General features: G+C 36.2%; 1 protein-coding gene across 1 annotated transcript; it reads left to right on the top strand.

Annotated features, from left to right (window-relative positions):
* The first annotated feature begins 1,068 nt into the window (after positions 1 to 1,068).
* On the top strand, positions 1,069 to 7,897 carry LOC140780493 (uncharacterized). The gene is made up of 7 exons (XM_073126092.1): positions 1,069 to 1,366; positions 2,039 to 2,190; positions 2,305 to 2,355; positions 2,693 to 2,744; positions 4,139 to 4,197; positions 6,719 to 6,764; positions 7,545 to 7,897. Exons 2-7 carry the CDS (start codon positions 2,125 to 2,127, stop codon positions 7,673 to 7,675), a joined length of 405 nt encoding a protein of 134 aa, XP_072982193.1. The 5' UTR covers positions 1,069 to 1,366; positions 2,039 to 2,124; the 3' UTR covers positions 7,676 to 7,897.
* The last annotated feature ends 6,660 nt before the right edge of the window (positions 7,898 to 14,557 follow it).

The following is a 14,557-nucleotide window of genomic DNA, read 5'->3' as shown; positions in this document are numbered from 1 at the left end:
TTGATTAATGTTACTTCATCTCAAATTATTTGGATTCAATACTTAGATATATGATAATGAAACTTAGGATGTTGCTTATGATTTTCCCTTTTCCTTTTATTACTATGATGTACATGTTGGTCAGCCATTGCCAAGAAAATTAAGTTCGATGAGGAGAAAGATTCGAAGGTCATAGGAACAAAAATGAGATGTATCTTTTTATCCTATCTTGTACCAACTTGAAGAGTTTCCAATGTCGTTATTTGTTATAGGTTACGGTTAGCTTGTATTTCTATTTCCCTTTTTTGTTTTTTTCTATCTTCCATGGATGATGGAGATATAATGAAGAGCTGAATTTTGGTCAATTTTTTTATTGTTTCCCTCTAGAAAATAAACACACAGATAAAAGAACATGGTATATTCATGCTATAAAATCTTAAATACAAAGCAATTCATACTATTTTATCTTGGCACTAGTGCTGCAACTCAATGCTTGTCTGAGATTACATGGGTGTTGTATTGAAATTTGTCTTTCTTGGTGATCTCATAATATTTATTATTTATGCCAAGCATGGAAATATATACTTCACAAAATTTATAAGCTTATAGTAATTTTATATTTATATTTTTCTATGTTATATTTTGAGAGATGAGGGAACCTACCTTGACAGCAATTTTTCTGTAGCTCTAAAATATCTGAGTAAAAATATCAAGGTTCATGAATTTTGTCACTAACATCTACCGAGCTAAACATGATGGGTTCTGATACTCTAATCCAAATAGCACCTTATCGAATTCTGATCAAATAGTTCGACCGCTGAAGCCCAGCCTAAATCCGCTCGAATAATAAGATATTTGAGGATTTTATAACATATTCTTCTTTTTCGCTATTATTTTATATAACACCGTAAATTAGTTAAATTCAACTATTTGTAAATAGAAGAGGTCGGATCGTAAATATGTCAGTCAAACCCCTTAAGCCGTTTAATAATTAAGTGTTCGGATTTATACTATTGACCCGTTAAGTATACGAGTCGGGTCGGACCCGCGAAACCGTTATATATATACAAATTAAAACCCTAACTACTCTATTCTAATCCACCCTCCTCTCTCTCCAGTCGCCTCATCGAAACTTTCGGAAGGGCAAACAAATTTCGCCCGCCTCCTTCTGCCGCCTGCAGCCTGCCGCCTGCCGCGGTGCCTCTGTCTCCGCCTGCCGTCTTCCCGCCGGCCCTCACCGCCGTGCTTTCAGCCATCACCGCCGTCGGATCTCCTCACCATCTTACTCTCACCGCCGCTGCCTGCTGAGCCCTCCTCGTCGCAGCCGCCGCCGCCGCTGCCTGCCGAGCCTTCATCGCCGTCACCGCCGCCGCCTGCCGAGCCCGAGGTCTTTTCCTTAACATTTTGTTCCAGTGAATCTCTGCGTGACATTCTCTTGATTATTCAAGACACTACAAGTTAACTTCCGAAAATCTGCTCGCAGAAATTTGGATCTACGTATACTACTTATGTATATAGATTTTATACTCGTAGTGCCTTTCTTTATTTTTTACGGAAAAGAACAGCATAATAAGTCTGCCAGTATAGTAAAGATGAAGTTAATACTCTTTTTGTTGTATTTAGATAAGAATACCTTTGATTTCATCACAACACGCTAATTATGTCAAACAGCCAGATCTGTTAGTAGCCTAAGTTGTATTTTTTATAGGTATTTCTTTGGTTAATGATGTTTCGCTAACTTGTCATTTGATGCCTCTATGCTAAAATTCGACTTTCTAAAGAGACATGGTTATTCACCTATTTGTGCTAGACCTTGTAAGTTCAATAGTTATGTTCATGAATCTCGATGAAGTTCTTCAAAAAGGTTAATGTTCCTATTCAAAAAGTTTAATAGTTATGTTTGTGAATCTTGAAAGTTGGAACTAAAATTTGTTGTATGAATTTGTTCTATACAATTTGTTGTTTGGATAAGAGTTGAAATTTTTTTCTAAACTTTAAACTTTGTTGTATGAATTTCTGTTATGGTAAATTATTAGAATTGCTATTTTTATGTTGTAAGAGTTCTAGACGAGGATTTTTCCCACGGTTAAGATTGAGATCCATATCAAGAGGCGCTTCGTGGCTCTGAGAGCTCAAAAGAATCCAATGGCGGACTCAGATCCCACTTTACGTAGGTGCCGTCAATGCTTTGGACCTCTCTCCAAGAACATGGTATTGATTCTGGATCTTTCTCATGCTTATTTTATCCAAAGATTGGATCTTTATTGGATTCATTGGATTAATTGTAAGTTCTTTTCTTTTAATGCCCATCTGGAATTATTGAAGGAAACCAGCAGTTGGACTGTTGCGCCGTTGATCCGGGACAGCTTTTGCATGGTTCGTGTCCAATCTCCATCCGTTCTTTGATATTTGTTCTTTTCAATATCAATTGTGATGCTTGGTAGTTTAAATTATGCTCATTTTTGCTCAGTATGAGTCCTTTTCCTTTTTAGAAATGTTTTTGAATGTTTTCTATTAAAAGTTCCCTTTATTGTTTGCTCTTTCTCTTGTTTATGATCATGTTAAAGATTAAAAGTAACGAGGGCAAATTAACTTTTGTTACCATTGGAGCAGCCCCTTATTGGAGAAGGGATCATTAGTTTCCGTTGATTATGATGATTGTTATATGAGGTTATTGTCACTGCCTAATTTTTGTGTTATTCTCTCTTTGCAGATAGGTTCTGCTGTTGGTGGTACAGCTAGTGCCTTCTATGGTTTTAATCATGGTATAATATTATTTCTCAAAAGTTCATTCTCTTTTTTTAGTGATAATTTATTTGCTTACATGCTTGAGAAGTTATGTAAAAAGATTAAATTGATAGAGTAAGCACCGTACAACCCGCGAGTCCCCCAACTCCCCTCTAATTCATTAGATCTCCTATGCCAGAACATGAACAAAGGAAGCAGTTGGTGTAGTCTTAGGAACAAACCTGAGGTTGTTCTTGTAAGGAGGATTGTACTAAAGAGAGCTATCAAGCCCAATTCCAAGCAAGCAACCTCTGCTTCACGGTTTGGTGAACAAATGGGTTTTGGGAAATAAAGAACACGGACTTGATTGAGTTGTAAAATGGATTTCTCTTTCTGTTTGTTTTTTAGAGCATACACTAAGTTTATGGAGGGTCAAAGTATAATTAGTTTATGTGGAATGCTTCACAAACACCTATTTGGAATCAATTTCACTAGAATCACTACTATCTAACTGAATCTAATCCAGTTACACCCCTTAATCCCACCAACTTGCCTTTATCTGAATTTGTATCTCAGTACTTTCAAAAGATTTGGAGCATTTGTAGCTCTGTCGCAGTATGTTAGTTTCTTACGATGTTCTCTTCTGAAATGATTGTGAGGACATAACTCACAAGTTTGACATTCTTTTTGACATAATGCTATTGGCTTAAGAGCAAAAGAGCTAATTATTTATCATAGCTGATATACATAGATTATCCAATTTAGTTCTCCTATCTAATTGCACTGCATTTTAAAAGTATTAGTTTTGAAGAACTTGATAGGACCATGATGTAAATGTTGGATTTCTTTTAATGTTATGAATTTGATGTGACATTTTTATGTCCTTAGCTTTGGCTCGTGACCAATACAAGAGTCAGATTTTAGGCACAATATTTTTCACACAATGGAGGACCACAATATTAAAATGTGCAGACTAAGGGACTCAATAGGTAACATGCAATAGTAAAGGATTCTTACTATTTATGTACTGAAATATGATTAAATAGCTATATTAGTGCATGCCTTCCTATGCATTTGTGTTGCCTTGGGGACAAAGTATATAGATGTGCATGCCTTCTCTTGTTCTCTTATGTTTTATGTGCATGCCTGTTGGTCGGTCTTTATGCTTATTCCTTTGTGGTATTTTTCTAAAATTAAGTTATTTGTCCATGCATAGTTGTTGGGCATAACCCTTGTGCTGTTTTATCTCAATTAGGAATTTATTAGTAAATTCAAAATTCCATCTAACACTGTAAATTGTTTGAGTGTCACTATGTCCATGATGTATTTTCACTGTAAATTGTTTAAGTGTCACTATGTCCATGATGTATTTTCTGTGCCAATATGCAACGGATAAATCTTATCTAGTCATAATGTGTGAAATTTGTTGCAGCTATGCCTATTGTCAAGCGGTTGGTGAAAGGGCCAATGTGGATGCATTTCCTTGTTGGTGTAAGTACAAAATAAATTTTAGCTTCTTGATATTTTTGTGGCACATTACTTTGGAGTTCTTTGATTTTTTGGCTAAACATAGCACTTCCTCTAAATTTTAATTTCAAAATTTTTTATATAAGAATTTATAAATCACTCTCAAAGCGTTTTATATAGAAAAAATATTTTACAATGTCTTGGTATATTGACAAATAAATCATCTTTCGAGAGTGATTTATAAGTCGCTTTCTAGGTGAGCGATCTATGAGTTGCTTTCTTAAAGAGCAATTTACTAACCGCTATCTATGAGAGCATCTATATATAAAAGAATGATTAAAAAAATTGTTCTCATTAATCACTTAAGAGTCGATATTTGAAATAATGATTTCTTATGTAGCAATATTTATGTGACGCATTGCTTTGGAGTTCTTTGTTGTTTGGCTAAATGTAGCAGTTCCTAATTTGTTCTAATGCAGTTTGTGCTATTCTTCTAGCCAAGTTAACGGAGAACGTGCAAATCTTTTATTGTTCCCTGCTATAGAAAGACAATCTACACCCTATGAAGCACACAGATAATTTGTTTGCCCATCCGTACCAGGATTTGATATGTATTGAATACGGATACGTCTCGATACGTATCGGATACGGCTCGATACGTATCGGATACGGTTGGAGGAGTATCCAAATTAAAAAATTAATTTTAATTTTTCGATATGGCGTTGATATGGCTCCGAGACATTTCTTGATCATCCAATCCTTTTTGTTTTTTTGTGTTAAAAAATGATAGAAAACATCTACTTTATATGTATATACGATTATCCAATCCTTCATGTGAAGAATACTTTAAAACTTTATTTATTTGATAATGAATTAAGCATATAATTTGAAAGCCATCTAAGGATTCAAATTAATTGTAAATTAATAGTTGAATTATATTTCAATGTTTTACTAATATTTTGAGTTTCATATTAGTTTCTATTACAATATTATTCTAAAATTTTAGATATGTAGATATAAATCTGTAGCTTTCTTTCCTTTTATCTTATCATTTCTACTTGAAAACTATCCACAGATCCAAATTATTTGTAGATTAATAATTGAATTAAATTTCAATGTTCTAGTAATATTTTGAGTTTTATATTAATTTCTATTACAATATCATTCTAAAATTTTAGATGTATAGATACTGAATTTGTAGCTTTCTTTTTTTTATCCTATCATTTCTGGGATACTCATTTTTTATCATATGTTTTATTGATTGACAACAAATTAAAAATATATTATTTATTTATTGGCGTATCCAAGCTGTATCCGTATCCTGCTTTTAAGAATTTATCGTATTCTTGTATCTGTATTTCTAAATTCCTATATCCCGTATTCGTGTCCGTGCTTCATAGTCTACACCAATGGAAAAAAACCTTATTTCACCATTTTGTGCTTAAAATATTTAAACCATATTGATTACTTTTGAGTCAATTTAAATATCTGGCTGAAATTTATTAGGTTTACTTTGTCAAGAGTATATGTAATTTGTTACCTAATATCAATTAACTTTTGAGGTCAACCTACCTTCAATGTGGAAGTAGTGAGTATCCTTATGCTTTGTTTTATGATATTCTTAAGCCAAAGCTCATGTCCGGAAGCTGGGTTTTCCTTACCAGAGTAAATGCAATGATAGTTTCAAAATTTGAATGCACATAATTAAGATTTTGATTAAATTGTGTATTACAGTTCGTTCACTAGGCCGTCTTGAGCCTGCAATTAGATTAATGAGATGATAGTTTTTGACTTTGATTCGATATGATGTAGTAGTTATAGTTTACTAAGCCTCTAATTCTTTAGGAGGTTTTCTCTAAAATAATCATAATGTAGATAGGAAGCATTTTATACAGTTTATTCGATTAGAGTTTAATACATGTGGATCATTAGAGGTACATGAATATTGAAAATTTCTGTCCTATGTATAAAGACATGGCAGCTTAAAGTATGATGGGTTTGAAAAAGAATAAGGTGAATTTAACTACTCAATCAACCTTTATCACCTATTTTTGTGATAGTTGTTTATCTCACCCATTTTATTCTGGGCTGTAACAGTGCCTAATAATTACTTAATGTTCGGCAACTGATTCTTCGTCATGGAAAAGAACTATGATTGATTAAAATTATGCATAACCACTTACTTTGGAACATCCTCTATAAACCCTTTTTTGCTATATGGGGGGCTTGACTTAATCACTTTGTGTGAAACGACCACCTAGATTATTTGTGCTCCTCTTTTTTATGAAAAAGAGGGAATGACTTAAATAATTTCAGAGGCTATGATTGCTTATTTTCTAATTCATTTCTTGATATATGTTTCTTTTACTAGTTAATATTTGAGCTGATTGAAAAATCACCTCTTTTATGTATTACATAGATACACATATACACATTCTTTGGTAACATTGTCGTACGATGGTGAGTCGATATATTACATATTATTGTTATGGTAGTTCAATTAGAGGAATCTCAAATTTGTCCTATTATTTTTTGGTTTGTGCAGACACCACCTGTGATTATCTTCTCTTCAGCATGTGCTGGATTAGCAGGTCAAAGTTGTTTCTTTAATTAATTTTCGTTTTCTCTATATAGAATTGTTTGTAGTGATATTTTTTTTATAATTTTGAATTCTTGTTTCATAAAAATGTGAACTATTGGGTTATAGATGTCTTCGTGTCCTGCCTTAAGGTGGTGCTTGTGTATTAAATTCGTTCTAGATTGATGATAATAGTGGTAGACTGGTTGTTGGAGAGAGGAAAAGGACATTTCATATAGTTTAAATGTAACACCTTGGGAGTATTGTTAGACTGGTTGTTGGAGAGAGGAAAAGGACATTTCATATAGTTTAAATGTAACACCTTGGGAGTATTGTTAGACTGTTAGCTATGGACAATTGGAATGAGGGCTTATTTGTAAATTTTGATGAGAAGTGATGACTTGTAACTGCACAAGCTGCCACGTGTTGAAAAGGTAATGCGGTTCTATATACGAAGCACTAAGCTAATCCAATTTTCATGTGGATGTTGACATGATAAAATACACCAATTGTTGTCACCATGTGCATTTGTAACCCAACATAGCTTTGCCATAAAACCAGGGGAATAGAGGAACCATGGTTGATGTTATGTTTGAGCATCAATGCAATTTAACTTCTGATGTCTTGCTGAATACACTCCTTTTGATATTATTTGACCTAATCTAATCACATGCTAGGACTACTATTTTTTTGTTCTATATATTTGAGGAAAAAGGGTTCATCAAGTGGTAGTACTCTTCTTATCATGTATCTAATTTGGTTTTCTGACTTGTGACTCATATGACTCTTATAGGTGGTGCTATGCCTGCTCTAGCCCAGCTTGTTTCTTCATCATATCATGCTGCTATGTCGTCGTCTTCCTTAGCACATCCTGCATCCCGCGAGGATGGCATGCACAAAACAAGAAATTCCTCCACTCTATAACTTTGGGGTGCCGTGGTCTTTTGATTTATAAAGCATTGATGAAGCACTCAACATAAGCTAGGCTTGGCTTCCTGATCTTCCTTATCCAGAGAACTTCAAACATCTTTGTTCATCATATGTATATCTTCCAGAATGTCTTTGCGTTTTCCGAGCATGCATCTGTAAATCACTAAAGTTCTATTGTTTAATAAAAGTTTATTATTTTATTTAAAGTGAACTAAATACTTTGCCCTCAAGATTTTTTCAAAACATACTTTTCCCCTCAGATTCCTATTAAATTATGCCACATGATTTGGTATCACCTAGCTGGATAAACAGGGGTGCGCCTGAGTCAGGTCGTAGCTTCAAAATATTTTGGCTGTCCAATGACAATCTTCTATACTTTTCAGCTAATTGCTTTTTATTACCCAAATAAAAATTCTCTTTTAATGAGATTCATTGTTTTTTGTTGTTGATTAAGGTTATATTTTTCTTTCTATGCAGATTTAAACTTTCAAGTAACTACTTGTTCTAGTGGTCAAACCTAAATCCAATTTAAGTTGGTCTTTCAAAGTACTGCTATAGGAAACAATATTTTTTGAAATATAGCATTGTTTAAACTATTCCAAAACTACCATAACTTTTATTAATTCAGGATTGTTATTTCAAACATGGACTCTTAAGTGATTAATAAAAATCATTTTTTATTTCTGAAAAATCATTCCTTTATATATAAAATGCTCTTACGGAAAGCGATTAATAAATTGCCCTTTCAGAAAGCAACTCATAAATCGCTCTGGTAGAAAGCGACTTACAAATCGATCTCGCGAATGAAGATTTATTTGTCAATATACCAACACAGTTATTTTTTTATTATATAAAACACTTTGGGAGTGATTTATAAATTCTTATATAAAAAATTTTAAAAGTAAAATTTAGAGTAGCTATCGTCCTATTTTGGTAATTCTAAATACACGATATTGTTAGAAAATGCAACACGATTTCAACTATAAATTTTCACATATCTTCACGACTATATATTTTATGACCAAAATAAATAACTCAATGCAAAGTTAAGACATCCTAGATTTTTTTTGTTTATAATTTTATTTATGTCTTTCTCATCTGAGATTCGATTGAATTATGATCAAAATTATTATATTCATTTTTCTTTCATCTTCACAACATATCATATGTCCAAAATAGATTTTTGTTTCCAAAATTATGCCTTTCCAAAGAATAATATTCTAGTATATTAATATTTTGATAACTAAAATCTGAAATAGCTTAAGTAGTATATTTTGGAAAATAATTTTCTATGTAGCAATATTTAGAAAAAAAAATCTCTCCATTTTAACCATAGTTATAAGAACTGGACCGAACTGGATGGTTGGACCGATGAATCGACCACCAAACCGATTAAAATTTATTATTAGATTAGATAAGCAATAGATCTAATAGAAATTGTCTAATCTGGCGGTTAAACTAGTAACCCATGCAACCCAGCTAGTTTTCGGCAAATTGGTCAAGTATTTTGCAAAGTTACATAATTATCCTTAATATTTAATTATTCTATTAGTAGTGTGGGGGTACTCTGTCATATTTGTGGTGGTAGACAAGCTGAGCAAATATTCCCACTTCTCAGCCCTTTCGCACCCATTCTCGACAAAGACTGTAGCGAAGGTGTTTGCATGCGACGTCGGCAAGCTCCATGGTAGGCCACACTCCATAGTATCAAGACGAGATTGGGTCTTCATTAGTAACTTTTGGACGGAGTACTTCACGCTACAGGGGACCCGGCTAGACCTCGAGTTGGCCTACCACCTACAAATAGATGGCCAAACCGAGGTGGTGAACTAAGGTATCGAGCAATATCTTCAATGCTTTGTAGGAGAGAGGCCCAAGAGATGGCTCAATTACTTGCCTTGGGCAGAGTGGTCCTACAACACTGCCTTTTACACTAGCATTCAGATGACACCATTCGAGGCAGTGTATGGTAGGCCACCACTGACCTTGTGGACCTTTGACTCCGTGGCCTCTACAGCACGAACAAAGACAGACCTAGAGCTAACGGATAGAGATATCCTAAGGAGGCTAAGGACCCACATAGCAGAGGCACAGAACTGCATGACGCAGGTCTATGATCGCACGTATCCTGAGCAGGTGTTTGCGATTGGTGACCTGGTGTTTGTGCGTGTTCATTTGTATCAACATGTGATTCTAAGACCAATGCGCTACCAAAAACTAGCGCACTGGTACTTTGGGCCATTCCAAGTGCTCGAGTGACTTAGACTAATAGCATACATATTGTCATTGCCTAAGGGATCTCGTATCCATCTAGTGTTCAATGTTTTAGTCCTGAAGGCTTGAGTTGGGACAGACCAAATTGTGGATGTGGACATACTCGACCAGGTGGAGGAGACAAACCCGGTGGAGCCAATGAGAGTTCTGGCTAGGAGGCGACGACGCAAAGAGGGGAGGCTAAAGATAGAGATTCTAGTGGAGTGGTTGAGCTAACACTCCAATGACGCTACGTGAGAGCTTGAGTCCGAGATAGCCGAGCGCTTCCTTGACTTCACACCTTGTGGACAAAGTGGCAAAAGCTTAGTGGATTGTTGTGAACCAGCCCAGAGCTGGGTGGTCGGGTTAGTCTAAGTCAAGTCAACTCGAGTCAGGGTTGGTCTAGTAAGTTGAGTCTAGTCTAGGGTTGCCTGGATAGCAAGTAACCTAGTATGAGGTAGCCACTATAAATGAGGTGTGGTGAGCATCCCAAGAATTAAGAAGAATTTCTCTAATCTCTCCCTCTCCCTCTCTCTTTCTCTCTCCAAGCCCTATTCTTAGCTGGCGGCGCCCCCATTGAGACCACCAACTAAGACCCACACTCCTTTCCATCACGTCACCCCACTAATCCCCCTTTAGCTCACACAATTGCCGCTCACCCTTCTTCTTCCCCAGCCCGACGCCACACCACCATTAAACTTCCCACCACAACCACCATCTCCATTCCAAGCCCATCACTAAGCCCTACTACCCTCACCCGTGACTTCTCTCTCCAACCGTTCTCTATGCCAACACAATTCCCTCCACCAATCCGGCTCGGCGTCCGGCTCGGCAATGCGCTATCTTCTTCCCTGGCCACATCATGAGTCCTGTCCTTTAGAGATGTTTTTGAATGTTTTCCATAAGTTCTCTTTATGAGTTGCTATTTCTCTTGGATATGATCATGTTGCTTTGAATTAGGTTAAATTTAACGAGGACAAATTAGTTTTTGTTACTATTGGAGCCACTCCTTATTAGAGAAGGGATAATTAATTCCACTTGATTATGATGATTGTTATATGAGGCTATTGTTACTGTCTAATTTTTGTATTATTTCTCTCGTGCAAATGGGTTCGACTATTGGTAGTATAGCTAGTGCCTTCTATTGTTTTAATCAGGGTATGATGTTATTCTCTAGGCAGCCTATTGTTTTAATCGATGTGGGTTCCTCTCATTCTTTTTATTAATTTAGTCTACTCACACGCCCAAATCTGTCACCGAAATCATATTCTATGCCTTGCCCTACACCAATCACCCATAATTTTCAGATTTGAGTTGAGACCAATTAAATATATTATTAAATGATAATATATTATTAAACATAAATTTAATAACGAGGGTTCATCGATAAAACAAAATCATAATCATAGTAACATACTCTCCTTGAGTCTCAAGTTCATGGTAATTCATAATAGTGCATGCTCTCCCTAAGTCTCCATATCATAACAATTAATAACATCACAAGCTCTCCTAGAGCCTCAATCATCAAAAAAGACGCTCAGTGACACTGCATATGACTAGTTATCTGTGGCCCTAGACTAATAATCTAAGTCATAAGCCCATCCTCACACATAATCGCACCCAATGTAAGAAATCACGAGCCCCTAGCTTAAAATGAATGCTCTATCCCTATATCATCAGGTACTGCTAAAGCTATAAACCCTACCTCACAATTATTATTTTTAAGATCAACAAGTGTCCAACCTCCATACTCGATAGAAAACACATCTGCTCAGACCTGGCGTACAGTTAACTTGATTATCCTCTTAGGAGTAACAATTTCAGTCATAGACCAATATACGTATAAATAATATATATACACTCTACTCCTAACCCTGGCTAAGTGAGTACAAGGGTATTGCCGAAATGGGATCTAACTACTTGGTGATATGTATACGTGGGCTAAAATGCATATAATGTGCAAATCATTTATTCAATCCTCATGAAATAATAAAAAATTACTATAAAAAAATATTTGGGCTTGCCCATAGCCTAAGCAAAGGGACGGGGGCTATGGCTGCCCACAACCCACCCTCACCATGCTCTCGAGTTGGGCCAAATGGAGCTCTCATAGAGGTGATGTGATTCAAACCACACCGAGTCATCTGATACATGGATACAACCTATGGGATCTATTTTTTATTTTGTTTTAGTTGTTTTCTTTAGAAAATCATTGCATTATGGATGTCGTGTTTGAACGCGGGGAGGTCGCATTCGAATGTCCCTTGCAAACGCCTGCATATGTTCACATTAACAGAGAACGCAAATTGTGCGTTTGAACGCATTCGTCCCTGTTCGAACAAACGTGTGTGAACGCTTGCATACGTTCGCATCGATAATGAACGTGAATTGCATGTTTGAACGCGGTCGGCAAGAATGCAATGTTTCTAGGGTTATTACTCATTAGTTTGGCTTGTTAGATTAGCCTCTTAAGATGTGGATGGCAACCTAAGTGGATATTATGAATGAATATTGAATTCTTTCCCCTTCTTCCTCTACCCTAACTCTTCTCCCTCCTTGTTCAAGCCCTAGCCGTGTGCCAATGCCGATTACCTCTAATCCCCCTCGACTGTTGACCCTCCTCCTTGGGATCTCGGCCAACTTTTTCCCCCGTCATCCTTATCCCTTCAACACCACGTGCCACCAAATCCATCACTATTATCACCACCTTAATCACCCATCATAACCATCATCCGTCATCTCCATCTTCACCGCAATATTTCTTATTTTCTCCCTAGGTGTAGTCATAATCTGCAAAGGGCATGAACATCAAAAATATAGATCAGGAAGATACGGAACAACCTCCACTGGTTTCGTACTTTTCTAACTATGGGAGAATATCTTGAGAATATTCTCCTCTAACTGAGCAGACTATTTCCCTGCATCCGAGCTTGATCGGGAATGGACGCACGATCCATAAAAAGAGGGAAAGAAAAAAACTCTATTAAACCAAAAACTAATCCAATCCATCCAAAGACAAGGGAATCCGGCATGTAAACACTTTAACTAGATATAGGGTGGTGAGGGAAGTGATTCTAGCCGAAGAAGAAGCATGAACGACGGCGATCGTGGCTGCAGACAAGTCACGAGGCCGACGAAAAAAGCCACATGTCTTAGACTCAATCAGAGGTTGAGCTGGCCAATGAAAGGTACCACGGGCAATGCAACACCAGGAGAAACTTCTCGAGTCAAAGCCAGGCTGGACGACAATCATTGGTCAGTGAATTTGACAGAAAAGAAGAAATAGAAAAAATTGATGTTATAGTCCTCTATACTAGATAAAAACCAAATTATATACATGGAGGCTAAGTTCACTGATCAGAGCAGGGGATGGAGTGGTCATAGGAGTTTGATCGCTCACTGGCGGCGAACGTTTTCCTTCAAACCGAAACAGGGAAAAGGAGAGAAAAATATAGAGAGAAATTTTTTTTCAATCGACGGCAACTAAGAGAGGAGGAAGAGAGGAAGATATTTATATATAAATTTTAGGGATTATATATGATAGCAAAATCCAAAATCTCGTCGAAGATTTCAGATCAAATCTTATTAGAATAGAGGTGGGGAGGAAGATGGCACTATAGCGCACATGCCGAGAACGTGCATTTTTTAATAAAAAAAAGGATGTTACAACTACTCCCAACAAAAGAAAACTTTCATCCTCGAAATTACACCTAAGTTACTAAGTGAAAGAGGTTAAATAAGGTGAAATTTAAAAAAAAAATTAACAATAGGATAATTTTTGCGAAAGAAACCCCCAAAAATCAAGCAATTTCAAGACAATTTATTAAAAGTTCTAATTCCAAACAAAATATACTAATGATGTAGAATGAACCAGCTTGGTTATTATTGTAAGTCAGCATATAGCAATGCAAGAAAAGACATTAAATTTACATGTTGCTTTTTCCCCCTTCAGCATTGATATGGCAAAGATTCTTGCATTAGTTTTACTTCCCCCTCTACTAGAGGAACTAGGTTGCAAAGCTCCTCGTCCTTGATTTGCTGCATTGGTCACTCTTGATGTTCCAAAACAGTGGGGGTGTTCTCCCTAGAGTAAAAGGCACCGCAAACGGATACGCCTAATTTGTCCATAACAAGTCGATGCAAGGACTAGGACATTCTCAGGATATGTGACCCTCCACACCACAATTGAAGCAGATCTTTACAATTGGCTGAGGTTGAGATGATCCAACACCACTAACACTTCCAGAGCTCACTCCTTGTGTAACACTCGCCACCAAATACATGTGCCCATTATGTGGGTGGAACCCACATGACATGTTAGTCAATGTTTCAATGCAATAAACTAGAGAGAACCTATATTTTCATAAATAATACAAACCACAAAAGCCCATAACACCAAGGGCCACAACAAGCCCCAAAATACATATCCGAAAATAGAAGCAAAAATGCACACGTAGGAGCTACAAGCCATCAAGCTTAAGTTTACATGGGAAGAAATAATTAAAAGAAAATATGAAAAGGATTCCCGTCAATTTCTCCACGAACTCGGATCTTCCACAAGCTAAAAACATTTCCATCAAAGGTGGTGAGCATAAAGCCTAGTAAGATTTTACTTCTATAATA

The sequence above is a fragment of the Typha latifolia genome, chromosome 1, assembly GCF_019914945.1.
Source record: "Typha latifolia isolate L0001 chromosome 1, TyphaL0001v2, whole genome shotgun sequence".
In the NCBI taxonomy this organism is placed as follows: domain Eukaryota; kingdom Viridiplantae; phylum Streptophyta; class Magnoliopsida; order Poales; family Typhaceae; genus Typha; species Typha latifolia.
The sequence above is the reverse complement of the archived record's forward strand: the minus strand, read 5'-3'. Positions and strand labels throughout refer to the sequence as shown.